The sequence below is a fragment of the Tinamus guttatus genome, unplaced genomic scaffold (assembly GCF_059628265.1).
Source record: "Tinamus guttatus ecotype Peru unplaced genomic scaffold, ASM5962826v1 Tinamus_guttatus_pri_ptg000318l, whole genome shotgun sequence".
Classification (NCBI taxonomy): domain Eukaryota; kingdom Metazoa; phylum Chordata; class Aves; order Tinamiformes; family Tinamidae; genus Tinamus; species Tinamus guttatus.
Window position 1 is genome coordinate 680,068 of NW_028288852.1, and position 21,413 is coordinate 701,480.

Below are 21,413 nucleotides of genomic sequence, written 5' to 3' on the forward strand. Positions count from 1 at the left end.
TTGATTCGATTTTTTAGAGTAGGGTTTGGATTGCATACACAGAAATAAGACATAGAGGCCACATACTGAAGCAGGGAAAAAAGAAATAATGACTAACCCAGGTATTGAGCACCATCCAGCCTGTGCACTGAATGAGAGAGAGGTCCTGTGGAAAAAACTAGTATGTGATCATGTAACTAAAGATTTTATCATAATGCATATCAAAAGGGGAAAAGGGGTCTGAATTAGTTTGCACGGGTGTTTAATGTGTGAGATCTTAAAGCTGCAAAGTCAATTTTAAGACTGAAGATAGTTAATACTTTTTAAGAGCACTCTAACGTTTGGAACCGCACCTTCGCCGCTGCCAGCAAAGCCATCCAACTGATTAATAGCTAACAATGCCTTCACACGCTCAGCTGTGCAGTAAAAAACACAAAACTCATCTTGCAACCAAAATTCAATTTTTTCCATCAAACACATTCCTCAAGCAATGAGGCGACATGCCAGACTTACACTGGAACACTGAAGTAAGAAAACCCAACAGCTGCTTAACAAGGATTTAACTTTGGAGTCTAAAAATGAAACACTTGAATAATGCAGATTTTTAACCAAAGCTTTTTTCTAAAAATCTTTGGGATACAAAACTTACAAAGCTGGCTGAGAAACTGATGGAGAAGGAGCTGAATCTTCCTTCTTTGAATCTTCCACTGCTTCAGGTTCATCATCATAGTCAAATCGATCTAGCAGCTTCTGAAAGAAATTACATGGAGCGAAATACTTTTTCAGTATTCTATATAGCTGGCAAGAACCCATCCTTATTAGAAATGTCTTACTATCCATGCAACAGCTCTGGAATTACATTTAAAAAAAAGAAAAAGAAAGAAAGAAAGAGAGAGAGAGAGAGAGAGAGAGAGATCAGAAGCAAAGAAAATATTGAAGTCAACCAAACTCTTCAAAACCCATTTTAGTCAGCTTTGGAGAGATCAAGAAGACTACACCTGGTGAAAAAGAACAGGAAAGCAACCTCCAAGCTAGGAGACAATGAACAAAACATGCACCATTTTTTCCTAACAGCAGACCTCGAGGTCATCCATCAAACAATCTTCTGTTGAGTTTTAAGTTGTTAAACAAACTAACAAAAAGAACAAGTTAAGACTTACCTTGTCAAACGATGTTTTTTGCTTGGGTGGTGCGAAAACAGCTTTTTGTTCTGGTGCTTGTGCTGTTGCCGCCGCCGCTGTAGTCTTTAACTGAGCAGTAATAGCTTGAACCTGAGCCATCACAGTGTTATCTATGACTGGTGACTGGGGTTTTGGAGGCTGCTGAAAAGTCTGAAGAATCTGCTGAAGCTACAGGATACATATTGAAGCAATTTTTTGTTTTGATTTGAAAGCAGAAACTCTGACATGAATGCTCTTACAACTATTCAAAATTTAAAAGGTTTATTGGGCAGGTGCTTAAGATTCAAAACAGGGTAAGAAACATAGCTGGGGCAATAGCAATTCCCCCCTTTTAGTAGCTGAATCAGTAAAGTAAAATTCATTTTACATTGTTGCAGCAAAATCTTTTGGTGGAAAGGCATGGAGTTTTGAAGGGAGAGAGGCAAATACACTTAAGCAGTTTAACCTTCTTCCTTTTCGACAATCAAGAAGAATCTTTCCACAAAGGTTTTCCCCTTGAAATTACACCAGATTATTCCAATAATTACTATTATTTTATCATAAACTTATTCAGTTTAGATTATTAATCACTTTCAATCACTTCACTTTTCAACCACACCAATTTCAGTTTACTGGTTTTACTAGATAAACTGATGCACATTAACAATTTCTCTCAAAAGCAAGTAGGGAAAGATGTGACAAACTAAGACAAACAACTAACCAACATCGATCCAGGGTAGAAGATTAGTTGTAATGAAATTAATGAACATCAAACAATTTATAGCAACAAAAACCCTTTTTTTTTTTTTTGGAGGGGAAAAGATGACAGATATTAAAAAGTGACTTTTTCCCTTACACTTCACTGGCAAACTTCAGCAGTTTCCACGACTACAGTACTCAAGCATTCCAGCACTGTAAACATTTTATCAAGTGTATCAAAAAATAAACTTGAAAATACATAACTGTATCAAGTCAGAGCTAATGCTTTACAAATACAACTGAATTTTCCTCAAATACTGTGATTACGTACATAAGGGTCACAGAATATTCAATTGCTGACTTTAAGCCTTGCAGGTTTCCTGCTCAAGACTTCTGAAAGGTTTTTGTTTTGCTTCAAATCAGAAATATCATTTCCATCCTTTTCCCCCCACCACCCTCACTCCATATTTCACATACCAACTAGGTTAGAAGGGAATCCAATAAAAATGAGCTTACCTGTTGCCCTTGCGTTGTCTGAAAAAGCTGAGCTACAGCTGCAAAGGCATCAGAACTGGGCAACTGTGGCACGGAAGGTACTGAGTTAACAGTGACTTGCGGGGGCTCTGAAGGAACCTTTGCTGGAGGGGGCGGTGAACCTGGGTTTGATGGGGTAGAGAAAGCACCGCGTTACCCCCAAAGCTTTCAACTTCCTCTGCAGTGCATACATCTACCTTCTCACAAGGATTATCTACAACAGAGTCTCCAGCATCAGTATTTCTCTTGGCACTAGCTCAAGGGCACATTTTACCCTTTTTTTCCCCACCTTTAACTGCTCTATTTGCTGACAACATCTGTGTATCATATATTTTAAGATACACACACAAACAGGCTCCCTGAAAAGTAGTCCAGAATAGTATTTTACCTCAAAATTTGGTGTTTGTAACAACTTTCCTACAATTGGACAGTTAGGAGAAAAACTACCATTCACGCAAACTTAATCAATGAGTATCAATACCTCATATTAGTTCTATTGGCAAAGTTGTAACATCTCAACTCATTTTTGAGATGAGTATGTCAAATAAACCATCTAATGGTTTAAGAAAAACTCCGAGTTTTTTAAACAATTGTATTCCTTTAATCCATTTGAAATACAGAAAACACAGAAGGTATTTTCTAGCAATAACTGAACTTTTGCCAAGAAAACCAATAATTAAGCTTATAAAAATTATTTCAACAAATGCACAAGCAGCTTTACTTTGGTAAGGTTTGCCCATGTGCCATTTTTGTGTAAAAATAAGTCAGGCCCGTATTTGATAGGTTAAATATCCCTAAAAAACAGCTTTTATTAATTCTTTCAAAGAAGGGACTACCTGCGTAGAAAAGTAAATCAGCAGTCAGTGCCATCAATTCTTAAATGCAGGCAACAAGCAACTGTTCTTTGGCAAATATTTCATTAAAACAATTAAGTGCGTTATGAAACAGTTCAAGGGTAGAAGTTTTTTTAAAAAACTCGTATCACAGTAAACGTGCTTTAAAATTATTGTGATCCAAAACTAGATAACAGAGAAATAGTAGTTTCAAAAACTAAGCAAATATGCTTGCTTGACAATATCAGATTCTTTAAAGCCATTAATCTATTCGCTGTTTAAATAACTGCAGTGTTGACATACAGCAAGGATGGATAAACACATTGAATAATATTTTCCCAGAAGTCAAATGCTACAGCAAAATCCTGCAGAAAGATACTTGTGATTGTTTTGAAATATAATTTAACTCTCAAATTACTTCCTGTATATATTCAGAAGGATATTTGTTTGCTCAAGGGAGAAGCTATTTACATTTCACTTTTTGGGGGGCTAAACAGTCTTTGCCGCATTACAAGGAGAACTGACTCTATTTCACATAATGAATAATAATAAATATATTAATGCATTAACATGTTTATTTCTGAGCCAAATTATCCCCTCTGGTGCACACTGAAATCAGTAATTCTGTACGTGTAAATCTATGCAGAAGGCACATAGCCTGTTAGCTACTGGTAATGAGACAGAGATGAAAAAATAATGCCACTCACCTGTTACAGCAAACTGCAACTGCACAGCCAGCTGCCTGCCAGCACCTCAGCTCATCGGCTGAGGTACTTCTCCCCTGACCCACCAGGTTTAAAAAACAGGCCAGTAGATACCCTTTCCTAAACACTGCTGGAGGAACTTATCCATCATTATTTCACTATCTGTTGTCACAGCTCATTCACACCAATACATTTTTTGCAAATCCTACTCTAACAGACTTGAGCAATAAAAATGGCAGGTACCAAAGCTAAGTCTAAAATATAGAGTACAAAATATGAAAGAAGGCCCTCCAAAGAAAGAGGAGCATAGTAGGCACGCTTTCCTCCTCAGCTCAGTTGCCTTGCTGCCTGCTATTTACATGCCAGCAAGTAAGTCAGTGAAAACACTGTGGGCAGACTGCCACCATTTTACTCACTAGAGTTCAGGATTTTCAACCAGTAGTCCATATAAAAGTGCTCATAAGCATAAATTGGCTATTCAGCATTCTGAAATGCCAATATGAAATATTCTGGGGGCTGCAAACTGAAAGAAATCAACAGCAATTGCTTTCAGACTAACCTGTTCCCCGTATGACAAAGGTCTTGCATGTAAGATCACAGTTTACTATTCCAGATTCTAACAATAATAATAAATATACAATTGAGAAGGAGTAGAAAATATTTAAATATTTCAAACCAAGAATAAATATGCACATACACATGCACATATGCATACGTGCAACATAAACAATTGATGACTTCCCCATAATTTCCAGGTGCACACAGGAAGTGGAGTATCAGCATACATTTAGAATGAGTTCAGCAGCTCCGCGTACAGGTAACAGTAAAATTAAGGTTATTAATGTTACTGCTGCAACTGTGAGTGGGTACCTTAAAAAATCTTTATGTTTTTAAAAAAAATCTAGTAAAATCCCACCTTTTAAAAAAAGGAAAAGCTGTAATGCCACTCCTACCTTCATTGTTAGTAGCATTTTCTGTCACAGGAGCAGCAGTGCTAGTTCCTGCTGCCATATCCAGGAGAGGCTGAATGATTTCAATTTTAAACACTCCATTTTTCTGCCAAAGGTTCAGGACACGAACTATTTTACTCTGTTGAAACAAAAGGAATTGTCAACACTAAATAAAGCTTTTTTTGAACTCCTGATTCTTCCTCGGCAGTGGAGTTTAGCAGAATCAAACATGCCCTTTAAACAACCACCTATACTGTCACATAGGTCAGTAAGATAGTGGGTGTGGGAAAGACACAAACTGTCAATTTATTTTGCTATTCCCTTCTGTAGAAAGGGATAGTTGTGCTGTTTTTCTTCAGCTGCTCTGGCCAACCAGAAAGCACAGGTTTGGCATACAAGACAGGAAGTCAGTCACCCCCACCACTTCTTCACTGAGGGTCATAAAGGAGTGAAGCAAACAGCAAACGCAGCAGTGAGGACAGAAAAGCAAGACCTGCTGGAAAAGCCTAAGCAGAGAGGGTCTGGAAGATACCCTAGTACACATACAGGGGAAGCTGCTTGTGTTTTATTTTTTTTTCCTACTAATGCAAACGATTCTGTGCCGACACCAGAAAGCTTATCTCCATCAGTATCCAAAAGACCAAGGGAGCCTGTGGAAAATATTCTGATTACTGTGGAAAGATGAAATTAGAACCTCTGATTGTCAGCTCTCTGAAAGACGGGAAAGTCAAAAGGAGGCCAAAAAATGAGTAAAATTAATATTCTTGATATCAGCTACACATTAACCTCGCAGAACAATTATGAAAAGTGAAACACATCATTCTCTTTTGATATAATCCATAGTTATTATATAACTGCAGAACTGTTATTTATGTACTGGCAATTCAATAAAATAAGCACACTAAAAATATTATTACTTCCCCAGTGGAAAGGATTTTAAAATTATTTTTGCAGTGAGATATCAGGTGGTTCCATAAAGGAAATGGATGATCTAACCCATTCAGGTCAACAAAATGGCAACCACAAAGACAGAACCAAGAAGGGCCTGCTCTGTGAGTTCTACCATGAGGTTTCAGAGCATAAGACTTAAGGTCTAAAGGCCTGCAGCAAAGCCTTTCAAAAGCTGTTATTATCAGTTAGGAGAAACATATTTTACTCTTAAAGGACTACAGCTATGGAAACAGGTGAGCAGGTAATTTTCTGGAAACCACTTGGCACCTCCTAAATCATACCGCTCTTGGGAGCCTTTTGAAACTGTTCCAACTTAGAGCATAAAAAAAAAAAAAAAAAAAGAAATCTTCCATTAGTAGCAACTGCAGGCCTCATCAATTCAGCCTACTTTGAGGTTCTGCTCTTTCACCAGGTAAGGCAACAGAAAGAAAAATGAGGCCTTACGTTCTTATGTCTTGACAATGGGGAGCTGCAATGAAATTAAGTATGGGATTTGTAAAAGTTGGAGAAATCAAGACCACAATTCTGTTGGGGGGGGAGGGGTGGAAAAAAAAAGCCTGGAAGTAGAACCTTAATTGCCCACAGAACTTCCTTTTTTTTTTTTTTCCTGCACATTTTTCATTTTGTAGAAAAGAGACACCATCTTCCATACTTAAGTTTCCTTCAAGAAGCCTCGAGAAGAAAAAGATTTTAGCATAGTCACAAAATATTCAAATGTCCACCTGCAGATCAATGACGATTAAGTTAGGCAAAGTAATTTCATAGCTAGAACTGCCACTTAAGTAACACCTTTAAGGCTCTCTCTCAGCATGTTTTATCATTTGTAGTAATGTACCCTGTCATTGACATAGCAAATCACCAAATTAGCTTTCACAAGTAGAAACACCAAAGTCATGCTGAGAGCAATTCAGAACACACGATAAAATACAGTCATACCTTGTCTTCAGATGGACAGAGATACAAATACTGGAATGTCGCGGTAATATTTTTAGAGAATCTTGGCCCAAAAACATCCTTGTCCGTTCCAAACTGGTGACGAGACTGACGAACAATAGAGTCAATGACATACAATCCAGGGACTTTGTATTCTGGTTTGCACTGGGAACATAAAATAATTTTCCATTATGCAGTGGTACTAAGGTAACATACATGAAAGCATGCACTCTGTACTTACAGCATACTTGCTGGAATAAAACAGTTTTAACTCATCTCTAGAGCTATAAGGACACCAGGAAAGACTATGCCCAGCGTAACACCAAACAGCATGCATGAGGCATTCCCCACCAATTCCCAGATCTGATATTTATGGCAACACCAGAAACAAACAAATAAAAAACTATTTTGAAACACAAGTGTTACCATCTTTTATATGAAAACAAATACTTAAACACACTCAAAAGGCAGCAATAGTTGTTAACACACTGCTGTTATTTCAGGACAACAAGAACTGAACTGTAATACCCTGGTTCACATGCAAATTTCTACAAAGAGATGTTAGACTCAATTTTATCCTAATTAAGAAAAAAATCAGTACAGGGCTTCATTGATGATTTAAAATGATGAATATGTAAGAAAAGACTCTTAAGAGTCTTAACTTTAAAAAGCTTTCAATTTAACAATAACTTATAAAAATCTAGTATTTTCAATAAATCAGAGAAAGAAGCCATGAACAATATGCATTGAAGTATCAGTTACAGCTCTGGATGTTTTCAGTTAAATGGTTTATGAGAAACTTTTGTATCACGTATATGCAATACATGCGTTTTGTTGATAGGAATGGGGGAGGAAAATATGATTTACATTTTGGACAGAGTAAATATATTTATATAACTTATATAGCAGCCTTAGCCTTCTTAATTATTGCTTTTACAACACAGTTTTAGCTCAGCAGTGACAGGTCTACCATAGCTCTGCATTTGTAGACAAATAAGAAAATTTTATTTTCTGAAAACATCTATTATCCTAGCCAATCAAAATTAGTTTGAAGTTCAATATCCTCAGTTTTTCCAGGAAGGATTTTGCATTCATTTTTTTTTCTTCCCTTCTTACTGTATGAAAAATTCAAAATGACGGTATTAGAGCCACGCAAATGAGCAACATTCTAACAAATCAGGATTTCACCCTCCAAATCCTAAATAAACATGGCCTTTTTTTTTTTTTTCTACTCATTGCTCTGTGAGTAGATACTATTAATAAAGCTAGTTAGTATCTGATCTGTAGAATGTATTTATTTTTACCTTTTTGATAAACTTCTCTACAATCTGGACAACATGCTTGTAGAGCTGGAAAAGAAACAGATGAATTAATTTTTATCACCTACTTAATACTACTGCATCACTTTAGAAATTTTTTAGGTCTTTTTGCTTACTATCAGTAAGGAAGGACTACAAACAGGATATTGTGCTCATCTTCTAGAAAGAAACACCACACAAGCATTGAGAAAAAGATTTTGTGAGGGAATGGACTGGAAAGTAATTCGTTTTCTTAGAAGTGCTTCAGTGTATACCCCCAAAGCAGTTTCTTTTGTGTATTAGTGACAAGTTTTGGGTTTACTTTCTAAGAAAGACTGCCAATATGATGGGATGCAGTTGCATGCTGCAACATTTTACATCTTGTCAGACAGAAATCATAAGACCACAGTGGGAATAGCATTAGAAAGCAATGATTCAAAAAAAAAAAAAAAAAAAAAAAAAAAAGGGAAAAAAAAGCCATCATTATGTTACTACCTGATGTTTGCCGCCCACTAGTCTCTAAATGACATTCTTAAAATCAGCTAAAATAAAACACCCATGAAGCTACAGAGGCTGGAAAATCCAGAAATGCATTTACCTCAGACGTAAAATAATTAAAATATTGCTACTACTACAGTTTCATTTTTGTTTTATTGTACGTTACCTTAATAGCTTTAATGGCAGCTTTTGTGATGAGAATCATTTTTGCTCGGGAAATAGGAGGTTTCATCTCCATGAGTGAAAAGAGCTAAACGGAGAAAACAAGAAATATTAAAAAGCTATCCCAAAGATTGTGCAATTAAGCAAAAAGACAGTATTTCAGACACCTGTTACTGACATTCCACACTACTGCTTAGTGCTGGCCCTAGACATAAAGGGACCAACCAGCAGAGCTTTCTAGGTAACGTTCAAATCTGTTGCAAGTGTCTTTAACTGAGCTATTTACTATTTAGCTTGCTATTAGCATACTATGTTGCTATTAAAATTGTAACTATATCAATTGTTTTGTAGATTCCTGTGAACTCTTCTGCATACTAACGTCACCAGTGGAAAAGTTAATTTCTTAAGGTCAAAGATAAGTCACCTTTGAAAGCTTTAAGAAGGACATGTTGAGGCATTCTGTGAATCTAATTTATAGGATTCATCACAACCTCGTTTCTTTAAACACAGCCCAGGTACTCCATTTTATACCAGAAGTTAGGAAGAGTGTTATTCTACTAAGACCACTAAGAATAAAAAGGGAATGGTAAGTATTAAAATACCCAATTAAAAAGCAGGTTTGAATTCAAAACATATAGCATATAGGTACAACAAGTAGGTTGTTCAAACACGAACATGATTCTAAGAGGAGGAAAAAAAAACAATCCAATCTTTATATTCACAGAAAAGGCCTCCCCACGGTTTACATCTTCCAAGCAAGGAATTCTATTACAAAACACTTCCACGAAGTTTTGAACAGAAATGTCCAGTTTGGAAAAAACATCCAGGCATTTCTAAGAAAGCACCACTCTGTCTTGCAGTGTTGACACTGTCTCAAACCAATATTAGCCTCACATTTTACCAACCAAAAGAAGTGAAGACTTACACATATAACCACGAGAATTGACAAAACCTCCAGGTGCGTGGAAAAAAGCACTGGTTTCTCCAGTGCCTGGCACCACTGAAGCAGGACACATGCTCTTGCTGCACGCGCCTTCATGTAGCAGCATTTTACGAGGACAAGGGAATAGGAGGTTTTTGAGGGCAGGGAGGCTGCCTTCCAACAGCAGCCCCACGGGCAGGCACTCGCATGCATGCACATACACAAGAAGGGGTCTAAAACCTCACATGAATTTCACCAATTTCCAGACTAGTTTGCTTGCTGCACAGTGACGTCTATATATTCCATAACCTGCTGTGATAACCTCACATTGTAGAATAACTGCACAAAATATACCTCATGCCACACTGCATTTTTCTTCTGTGGTTTGAATGCTTTTACCCTAGAGTCCATAGAACTGGAATCACAGTCTGCTTTGACTTAAGAGGACAGTTTTCTCCAGTCTTATTTCACATCCTCCAAGTAAATAGAGCAGCCATAACCTACCCACTACTGCTTTTTAATTCCTCCTTCTGTCTTATAGCTCATGATTCACTGTTCTAGTCAATTAAGTATCACTCTGTGTTCTTCCCGTAAACTTAACGGCAGAACCCTAAGACTGTCATGACTCGTGTAATGCAAAAAGCACAGAGATCTTCCATATCTCCTATACTTAGATTATCTTCTTTACCTTAAAAAATTCATAAATAATCATGGAAAAAAAAATGTTTTGTGTTGCATCATTTGACTCTACTCTTCACAAGAAAAAATACCAAAAAGAAATAGAGCTCCTGAATTCTAGCCAAAAAATGTGATAAGTAACATGAAGGATAATGAGAAAATAAGAAGTATTTTGGCGTAAAGGAAAGTCATATGTCAATCAAAAAGTGACCTCTTATTTTTCTGTTGATTTAAAGTTCCAAGATATGTTGGAAGAGGATAACTTGCACAGATTAATCCCTCGTCTCAGATAAAGGAGAAAAATAAATCTATTTATGCACATGATGATAAAGTTACAGCCACCTACTCAAGTCAAGTGAAATGATAACATGACTTTCAGCAAACAAAGTTTCATAGAAATAAAATACAGATAGTAATGAAAAAGGATATTTACTCTCCTACTAATTATTGTCGTAACTCACTTGCCTACGTCTCCTACTCCAGGAGATATAAATGAAGAAAAAATGTCCTTCAAGACAGTGGTAGTCAGACACACAAGCACGAAGTCAGCACCATCACCCCTTGTTACCAATCTCCACAGTAGGCAAGTTTCAGTGCCAGAACACTGGATTTTTAAAGCCATTCAAGTTACAGGAGATACTACAGCTTAGCATCCCTGCTTGCTCATAAACTGTGGTATGGCCAAATAAAATATATAAGATGAAAGACAGAAGCAGAAACATGTTCATGATGCAACTCACTTAAAAAAAAAATGTAATTTTGAATTATATTCCTTTCGAAGTACAAAGAACCATGGCAAGCAAAGTCAGTAGTACCGTTAAACCTGGAAAAGCTGTTTAAAGAGGTATAAGAGACAAAAAATAAAATCAACAAACCAACAGAAGGCCTGAAAAAATTAGATGGATCAGGGCAAGAAAGGCCCAACATCATGTGCACGGCATACCACGTCCTTTCCATTGCACACCAAGAACCAAGACATGCCTGGTCCTGTAGGAAAAGCAGCCAGTCCCATCTTGCTAGGACAGCTCGGAAGCCCATAGGAAAAGAACCAGGGATGAGGGTGCACTCATAATTGGGCAAAAGACAGTAATAAACAAGTGATAGCAAATCACGAAAAATAGAGTGTCTGAAAAGAAAGTATCCCAAGACTAACTCAAGAGCAGGGGAATAAAATCCAAAGAGCAACTAACTGCCAGAGGGCAGGAAGAAAGGAATTCAGCTGGATGCAGGGAAGCAGCAAGGGAGTGTGCAATAAACAATATGGTAGCTTGGAGAACCATTAATGAGAGACTAGGAGAGACTGGAGCTGAGGCTAATAAACCTCGAATGAACACGGGCTTTGGAAGAACAGGACTGAGCAGATCAGTGCGAATTGTTCCTTTGCTGTTATAGACAGCACTCTGGGCAACGGCAACAAAAACATAGTTAAAGCAATGAGGTCAGTAGAAGCGGCCACTGCCAGCGAGCGAAGCTCGGAAGGAGCTAGTGCTAAAATACACAGCAAACCAAAATGCAAAGATATTTGAAATGCCTGTATTTATACATGTAGATATACACGTATATATGCCACCCTCTCATCACACACAACCCTATCGCTGTCTTCTGAAACAGCGCATCAAAATCCAAAACCCACATCTTGTTGTCTTTTAAATTTTCATAAGCTTTTTAGAACAGCAAATAAAGATGATCTTTATGTAATTTTCAGTATCATAGTTACAAGCGTAAAAAATATGTTCTATAGAAGAAAAAAGGCAAATCCAAAAACTTAACAACCTCAGTAGGTCCTCATTAAATTTCAGTGACAGATTTAGAGATTCTCAGTAAGACTACTCCTTGTGTACTGCATATCTGCATATACTCACCTAGACTTGTGTCTTTTGCCACATACATGCATTTCCAAAACCAAGATATGCAAAAAAGTGCCTGTTTTCAGATGTGTGTCCATTCAACAATGCTGATAGGTATCTGATTTACCAAAGGGCACTAGGACCAGCTGAAGAAGCAAGCTACATGCAAAAAAGCTATACTTTAATACATAAATATTGAGACACACAGCATAACAGAGTAACTTGCAACTTGAAAGCTTTCTCAACCTACTCGAAGAACGGCTGAGGTTGGAAGGGACTTCTAGAGATCATCTAGTCTAGCTGCTCCAACAGGGACACCCAGAGCACGTGGCACAGGGTCACATCCAGGCGGATTTGGAAGATCCCCAGAGAAGGAGACTCCACAGTCTCTCTGGGCAGCCTGTTCCAGGACTCTGTCACCCTCACAGGAAAGGAGTTCTTCCTCAGATGGAGATGAAACTTCCTGTGTTTTAATTTGTACCTACTCCTTCATAACAGGAGTTTTTCCCTGGAATTTTCTGTCCTGTAAAGCTTGACCCGTTAGGAAATGACTGATTTACCATCACATACTTTCCAAGCAGGACTACAGATCTGGACAGTCAGATAGCTTCACAGTTTCTTCCCACCACCTTTTCCCACACAGTGACCCCACTGGTTAATGAAACGTGAAGATGAATCCAGGCTCCTCTTTCTGCTGCCTACTGCACCCCAGCCTGCTCCCTTGCTGATAAAAGTCAAGACTCCACAGAAAGTTGAGGTTCAGCAATGGGCAACAGAAGATAGTCCTGTTTACTAGGATGGAGAGCCGAGGAAGAGAAATGAAGCAAAATGGCCTTTTTAAGTAAGGACCAATTAACCTAAGGACTATTCAAGACTTGCTTCTTTTCATCAAGTTCTGGTAATTTCAACAGATTAAAAATAATTCTCTCCTGTTGTCTCTGTGGATCCTTTTATGCAGCTAAGGAGAAAAAAAATGTAGAAAAAAACTAATGAAAAGGTCTAGCCACAAAATGTTATAGAAAGGAACATTTACTATTTTAGGTATAACAGTCTTACATGTTCAAAGTAATATGAAAAAATGCACTTATAACTTGCGCAAGGTCTAGCACAGCATACAATTTCAACTGAAGAACTTTGAAACACATTTCTGGAACCTCCCTCCTTATATTTGAAAGTCTATGCAATGTGGCAGCACTGGGAACACCATGTCTTCAAAAACAGTGAAAGTACAAAACTGACGACTAAACTCAAGACACAAAAGACTATTCGCACGTACTTATCACAGCAACACAGACACACAGAACGAATATATATACATATACGTATACACACAACTCCAAGCACCTCAGAAGTGGAAGAATCCCCTGCTCATTTTCAGGCCTAGTAAGTTAGTAATGAAGAGGAACCACTCTTTAAATCTTACTGGATAGCATCAGGGATGCTCTTATTGTATTGCCTGCTATTCAGGGGGCAATTTAGGAAGGACTTCCAAATTAAAACTTAAGGTGAAGTGTCAAAGTACAGCAGAGAGTAAGTGGCAGGAGATGAAACAAGAGAAATAACAGTCTTTTCACTTGAAACTGTAGAGCCTGTCCAAATTCACATCCAGGCCCTGGTAGGGGTGGGTAGCAGGAGAAGGAATAGGAGGATAATATTCAGTCTCACCAAAAGCAGATCACTCATTTTGCCATTCGATGGTTTACCTCTTTTGATGGTTTGTTTTAAAGGCTTTCAAAGCTAAGGGGAGAGTGACTATTTCCCTTCTTCTCCACAGCCTTGCCTTAGCAGCCTAAAGAGACAGCATGTCTGGGCAGAGCATGTCTTAGAAATAAAAGTAAGAAGAAACACAGGAATCCTGGCAGCTTCTTTTCATTGCTGAGGTCATTACAGGAAAATCAGGCAGCAATAGGTGCAGGAGAGGGCAGAGAGGGAATGGGGCATCATGGAAAAGATGCAAGACGAGGTCTGGAACAACCCTATATTTTTAAAGCCTGTAACTTCTTGGAAAGAAGTGAAGCAGTGTTACCCAGGGATAAGTCCCTGGTGCAGAAGTTGTTCAGGGGTCTTTTGCTGTGTCTCAAGCTTGATGTGTGATCTTAGGTCTACTTACCCACTTTCAGTATGAAATAACATGGTATGAAAGGCAAGGTGTGAAGGTAAAACTACCTTTTAAGTTATGAAGCAACTTTCCTGGCTTTGCTCTTCTGCTGAAGTCTCTGTGATAAAGATGCATAAATAAAGAGCACAGCTCATTTGTACAGACTTATCGTATCCACAGAAAGGAGGGAACAGAGACGCACGATCTACTGAAAGAAATCTAGTGTTCAGTGGATTTCAAGCACTCAGGCCACTCTGACAATACCCTCATTCAACCTGCCTTCTCTAACTTTCACAGAGTAGCCTAACAAGCCTTCAATAACTTTAACAAGTTTAGCGTGTCCAAGAACCTCTCTCCAAGCAGACTGAATGTAAACAGATGGCACAGTCAGTACTCTGGGTCACTACCTGGAGTCAGGATTCATTCATTACTTTGGGAATACTTCATTTATGCATTGAAAAACCACCAAGACAGCCAAGCTACCTATATAATATTATAGTTACTTGTTCACATAGCTACAGAAAAGAAGGATGAGGCGACTAACAAGTACAGATATCATTGTTAACAAAGCACCTTTACTCTTAATGCAAAATCAGGTCTTTGAAAGGTGAAAGGAAACAATACACATGGAAGCAGGGACCATCTACTAGTGGGATATGTTTTCCTTCCCCCTATAAAACCCACTAGTTATTTTCCTCTGCAGGTTTCTTAAGCTTCTAAGAAAAGGAGAACAGATTATGATGTCTGCCAAACTGCTGTTGCTCAGTTACGTCTCGGAGGATCAACGCACGTTTTTAACTCTTGGACGAGCTGTGAAGCATATCAAATATACGGAGCTGCTGAAGGTAGGACACTACCATAAAATTCGTGGCTGTCAGGCTACATTCTTTGCAAAACAAAGTGAGATTTAAATTTGACCAGATATGAACCCCAGGCAATCAAGCAAAATAATACTTCATCCACTAAGCTATTTCTATTGCCTAAAAAGACTCTCTTCACTGGGGAGAAACATCTTTACATAAACACTCAAATAAAAATGGTAAAAATTTTTGGAAACTTATTTGCCTCTTAGGATCAGTATATTTACTTCTACACTCCTAAGTCTTGCACATTTCCTGAAAAGCTGTTAATCTCATTCTTCTCCTGCTGAGAAGAATGTCTATTAAGACATCACAACTTTCCACATTTCTGGAAACAGTCTTCCTAGTCCAGAAGAAAAAGACAGTGCTTTCTCTTTCAGGAGCACAGTGATGCTGTTCTCTCAGTTACTGCGACAATGTCATGAAAGCAAACAAAGCAACTTCCTTCCCAAAGAGGTGCACATTACTCCTGCAAAGATTCCAGTCTCAGGCATAGGGTAAATAAATTTTAATGGAACTCTCATCCTCCCCCCTCTGGACACCATCTGAACATTTGAATTGCTCCTTAAGCACTCTCCCTGGATATGTGGGAGGCTGCAATCACTTCAAAACACAGCCTACTGCACCTCCCAGAATATGGAAAGTGTTTTACACGGCAGTAACAGGTAGCAGCTTTCCCTGTCTTCCAAAGGGGATGAAAGGTACTAGAATGATGACGATGGTCACTCTTTCCTCCAAACACTAACGCTGGTGCTTGGGCCCCTACAGCTCTGTGGTACATCAGAGGAAAACTAAGGAGGATTCACAAGGTTCAGTAAATTGCTGCAGAACCACCATGAAGGATATCCTGCCAAACTCTGTTTATAGGGCTTGGGGTGGGGGAAGAACAAGGAACACCAGGGAATAAAGGTTATCTGTGTTTCAATTATCCAAGCCAAAACCTGGGAATGCGGCACTCTCCCAAAGCAGGAGCTACAGCTTCCTGGCACAATGGAATGCACAAGAAAAGAACTAGGGGATGGAGATGAGATTATAATAGAGCTTGCAAACTCCAAAATGATCTCTGCTCTTAGCAGAAGACTGCTATAGATCAAAATACAATTGCCTGGTGCACTGAATATGAAAAAACTGTAAAGGAATAGTTTGCAGGTGCAATTTGAAAAAAATATCCCATAAATATCAATTCTGCTTGTTAACCAGAGACATTGAAGAGGCAGGTTATGGCTTTAGCAGTACAGAGCACTTATTACCTACCCGAGACACATGGTTAAATGAATATACTGCATTACTCAATACAAATATAAGATTATGACAGAGCAAAGTTGGCTTTATTCTATTTCCAGCAGCAAAATTGCACGAAAATCTCTATTACTAGTCTCTAACTTGTATAAATAGTAAGCTATCTTTCAAGTTTTCCAAATTAAAGCAAATGAAACACATATTCCCTAAATTAAACCATGGCAAGGGTTGTCAATTCTATGAACCAGGGTAAATGTGTTTTTTGAAGCTTTTTTTTTTTCCCCCTCAAATCTAAGCTTTGCACCATTAACAACCTATCTTTTGTGATTTACTTGCACTGCACTACTAATATGAAAAACTATATACACCAAACAAGGCACGAACTCCAAACAATTCTTCCAAAAGAGATTTTTAAATAATTTTCTCGGGGAAAAAAAAATATCACATTTTGCAACTGTTAAATTCCACCTATTCACTGTGTGGTATTTGCTTAGAGAGCCACTGAACTTAACGGAAAAGAAAAAGAAGTCAGTACTAAACACATACTTACTTCTGTAGAAAAGAGAAAATTTGAGAGAGAAATTAACCAGTAAGATCACTTTCAAAATACAGATACAGAGGACAGGATTAAGGGTACGGGCAACACAATCAAACATGATCAAGTTACGCAAGGCGTGTGAGTTGCCAAAGGAGCTGACGGCGAGTGCTCTTCCCCGGCTCACCCCAACTGCTAAGTGCGACGTGCCCGCTCAAACCTCTGCACTTGAGTTTTGCCTCACAATTCAGAGGGACAGTTAAGAGCACGCAGTTATCACAATTAGCTGACAGGCAGAAACTTGTTACTTTGCTGCAACATAACCACACACCCTCAAAAGCAGCCTATAACCCAAAGGACATAAACTGAACTCAGTGAAACTGGAACCTAAGGCAGCCAAAACTATTAAAAGTTTTTGCAGAACGGGGCAAACAATTTCAACCAAAACAACTTGCATATATGTAATGCTACCAGTGCTTTTCTCTTCCTGCTCATTTTTTTTTTAATTTATGAAAGGAGGATATCGAATTTACAGCAGTAATTTGAACTCAAGTTTCCCACCATTCAAGAAATTGCTGTAACCACAAAATTAGTTCAATAGATCCCAAGTGATCATACAACGACCTGATGCAACTAAGGGCATCTCCTCTCACATGTGCATTGGCAAAAAGCCATCAAGCCTCCCCTTCTACAGGAGAAGGCACAGTAAAGTTGGAAACAGGTCACCTCTAGCACATATAGGAAGCCCAGCACAAAGCTCATGCTTACTGCAATTAAAGCTGCCATTATAAAACCACTATTCTCCTTCTACAAAGGTATGCTAGAATGGTGCTGTTTTGGCCAGTAAATTCAGGAATTCTTGACCCACAGGGTAATTTGGGATAACCTAACCTTCTTTGTTGAAGCTATTTCACTCTCAGTAAAACAATTAACCATTTGGTGAAGCAGAGAGGGGTACACCTCTGTGGACCCTACTACCTCTTGGCAGGAGAAAACGAGAGAAACAGCAGTTTCCTCTGCCCACCAAACTACAGTTCTTCTTATACCCTCACTTTCCCATCACTCTGTGAACAACACTGAGACCCTTTACCAATTACCTTTTGACTTTCGCCATTTGCATTGAGAAAAAAAGAGAAATTTAACAATATTTGACTCCAAATTTTCCCTTCATCATAAAATTCTGATATGTTTGAAACTTTAGCATTATCACTTTGCAAGTACAGCTTGCAGGAGAAGTTCAGAGGGCAAATCAAGAACCAGGCTTCATGTCATTATCTAACACCATACACACACTTATGATCAATGCAGAAATTACACAAAAGACCCCAAACCCAAATTTAGGAAGATGCTAACTGTACGCATAAATAGTTTCACAAAACTACTTGTATGTAAAAGTGAATGCACAGAGGAGATTTCAGCAAGAACAGTTTTCTTCCTCATAACTGGTGTTCAAATGAAACTCCCTATTTTAATACCATGCTTCAGCATATGGTTATCAGAATTTCACAAACTACTTCTGACTGTGTCAGACACGTACATCAGGCTTTTACTATGCCCAGGGAAGATACGGGAATTAAAATATGCCTATTTCTAAAACTGTGGTTAGATTTCAGACACTAAGACGCCCTGTTGTTGGTCTAAAGTCATACATACTTTAATGATAGGGTCAACAAAAAAAAGTATATTTTGTTGTATGAGAAACACGAAGCACCGTCTGTACAACTAAGTCTTACTGGGCAGCAACATGTTGAAATGCATTAAGTGGAAACAATCACCTGCCAGAATTTCTATTTAGTCAGGTTAGAATATTTTTGTCCTCTATTTTTAGAGAAAATTGAAAATGCAGTGCACATGCCACTACTCTCTAGCATGTTTGGGAAGGATGTTTTGTACCCTTACACAACACTGGTTCAGGGCAGTGTAACACATGCCCGTAAGATGAACAAAAAAAAAAAACACTAAATGGAAAACACTTGCCCCTACATTTCACTTTGTACTTTTATGATTTAGTTACTTAAGAGTATATTTTCAGCTGTGTTGGTGGTGATCCTCTAGAGCAACTGAGGAGCAGTTGCAGGGAGTGAACTTTACACAACTCAACTTCATCACATGAGAGCAGTCTGCCATTTTTCCTGCTTCTCCTCAGCAGATGCGTGGCCATCCAACCTTCAAAATGCATCAAAAGCGACCTGGAACTGCTGCTGCCTTAGCATTAGCCCATCACCCGCCACAACCATGCGCAGCTGCTACGGCCTAGCTGCAGGCCGCAAAGCCGAGCAGCCAGCCTAAAGCAGGGGCCGCGTCTCATCGGAGAGTCGTTTTAAATTATGTGACGAAAACTTTAAAAAGTAAAGATTATCTTGTTGTATAATGGAGGCAGGAATAACGAAGAGAAAGTGCTTGCTGCCTGCGTACCCCACGTTCAGGTTAGATGTCCACGGGGCCACGAACACGCCAGCCCACGGTAGGTGCCCGGCCGCCTTCCCCGCTCCCGAGCGGGCCGGGCCGGACCCGCCGGGCCAGGCCGAGCCCTCGGCGCCCATTTCCGCCCCCCGCCGCAGCCCCACTCTCCCGATGCCTCCCGCCTTCCCGGCGCTCCTGGCCGCACCACGGCCGGGCCCCAAGGGCGCCCCGCGGCACCGCCTCGAGGGGCAGCGCGGCAGCGCCGCTGGGGCCCCCGCCCGCCCCCGGCCCGGCCCGGCCCGGCCCGGCCCGCTCCCCCCCGCCGCGGCCCGTGCGCCGCTCCAGGCCGCGGCGCCTCCAGCGCGGCCGGGCGGCCCGGGGCCCTCCTCGCCCGCCTCCATCTTGCCCGCGAGGCGCCGGCCGCGCCGGGCGCCAGGAGGAGGAGGCCGCAGGAGGCCGCAGGCCCCGCCGAGCCGGAAGCGGCGCTCGGGGAGCGGGGCGGAGGGAGGGGAGGAAGGGGGGGGAAGGAGGCCACGATGGCGGCTGCTCGCGGCCCCCGCGCCGCGCCCGCCACGCTCCCTCCCTTCCTCCTTCCTCCTTCCCTGCCTCCCTCCCGCGCTCGCCGCACCGCGGCTCCCACCTCCTGATTGAAGGCGTTCACGGCCTCCATGTTGGCGGCGGCGGATGCGCCCGCGCGGGGCGGGCGGGCGGGTAGGCAGGCAGGCAGGGCGGGCGGCGGGTCCCCTCAGGGGCGGCGCGCGGGCATGTCCGTTGCGGCGGCGCCGGCGCTCGCGGGGCCCGGGGCCCGTGTCGCGGTGCGGAGGGCGGCGCGGCCCAGAGCGTCGCTCCCCGCGGGATGGCGGAGCGCACGGCGCGCGCTGCACGCCGGGACCGCGCCGGCCTCCGGGCCCCGCGCCACCCACTGGCGGCAACGGGGAGCGGCGCGGGGCGCGCCCACGTGACCGCCGCGCTCCCGCCATGTCACGCCGGCCCCGCCCCGGGGAGGGGAAATGGCGGGGGGTGACGGCGGCCGCCGCGGGGGGAGCGGGTCGGAGCGGGTCGTGCCGCTCGCTGCGGCGGCCGTTGGCGGGCGGTTGGGGCAGCGCCCGCGTCTCAGCGCCCGATGCGACCTGGTCCGGCAGCTGCGTGGTCACGCGTGGGGGTTTTGTGCTGTGCACCCGACATGGCATAAAACGGCAATATGGGAAGAGCCGTCGTGAAGACGCTGCTTTTGCGCTGCTGAAGAGGTGCGGTTTCGCTCTGATAGCCAATTAATGCGTTTTGATCAATGTGACCTACTGCAGCTGTGTGGCAACAAGAACCAACATTAGTGTGAAAATTGTACCCTAAAAAGGTCATTTTTGAGGGCTTTGGTGGCATCTCTTGAAGAGCACATCATGAGCTACAGCAAAGTATTGATGTCCAGCTCCTTAACAGCCATCTGAGGCTTCTGTAGTGCAGTATGAAAGCGGCGTGGTTCAAATAAGAGAATCTCTGTGGTTGGAAAAGACCTTCAAGGTCATGGAGTTCATCCGCAAACCCACCGCCACCATGCCTGCTAAACCGTGTCCCGAGGTGCCTCATCTACACGTTCCCTGAACGCTGCCAGGGACAGTGACTCCACAACTTCCTTGGGCAGCCTGTTGCAGTGCTTCACCAATCTTTCCATGTATAAAGTTTTCCTACTATCTAACTTGAACCTCCCTGAACCCGAATGATAGCGTTTAACCCATAATCTCATCGTCTGACCTGCATCTAGAGCAGGGGCCAGGGAGCAAACGAGGCAGCGACGGGGCTCCAAGTGCTGCACAAATGTCACAGAAAGGGTATTTGGCTATTTGTATGTTGTCCAGTTAGGCCATGGCTGGTATTTAATAGGACCATTAGTCAAGTGCAAGTTACCTTCAAGTGTCCTCTCTCCCCTACATCAATATAGGGCAGCACAACACTTACATTTAAAAATCAATAAAGCCGAAGAAAGCTGATAGAGGGGCTAGACCTCTTGTTCTACTCAGATTATACAGGAGTTTTTTGTTTATTTTGTTTTGTTTTGCATGACTGTATAGGTACTATTCAAAAGATGTTTAAGATGGATTCTGAAGGCAAAGGGAAGAAAGTTTGTCCAAATAT

General features: G+C 41.1%; 1 protein-coding gene across 2 annotated transcripts in view; it reads right to left on the reverse strand.

Moving 5' to 3' along the window:
* Window positions 1–20,005, reverse strand: part of SCAF4 (SR-related CTD associated factor 4) — a 42,232-nt gene extending 22,227 nt beyond the window's left edge. Inside the window, exons 1-9 of one of the 2 annotated variants that reach the window (XM_088528954.1) lie at window positions 19,924–20,005; window positions 8,706–8,789; window positions 8,048–8,092; window positions 6,747–6,908; window positions 4,863–4,998; window positions 2,355–2,494; window positions 1,140–1,328; window positions 629–729; window positions 98–145 (exon numbers count right to left, since the gene is read on the reverse strand). In XM_088528954.1, the coding sequence (XP_088385080.1) occupies window positions 98–145; window positions 629–729; window positions 1,140–1,328; window positions 2,355–2,494; window positions 4,863–4,998; window positions 6,747–6,908; window positions 8,048–8,092; window positions 8,706–8,789; window positions 19,924–19,953 (935 nt within the window). In that variant the 5' untranslated portion in view covers window positions 19,954–20,005. The remainder of the gene's footprint in view (window positions 1–97; window positions 146–628; window positions 730–1,139; window positions 1,329–2,354; window positions 2,495–4,862; window positions 4,999–6,746; window positions 6,909–8,047; window positions 8,093–8,705; window positions 8,790–19,923) is intronic. The other variant, XM_088528953.1, reaches the window with a different exon arrangement.
* Between the last annotated feature and the right edge of the window lie 1,408 nt (window positions 20,006–21,413).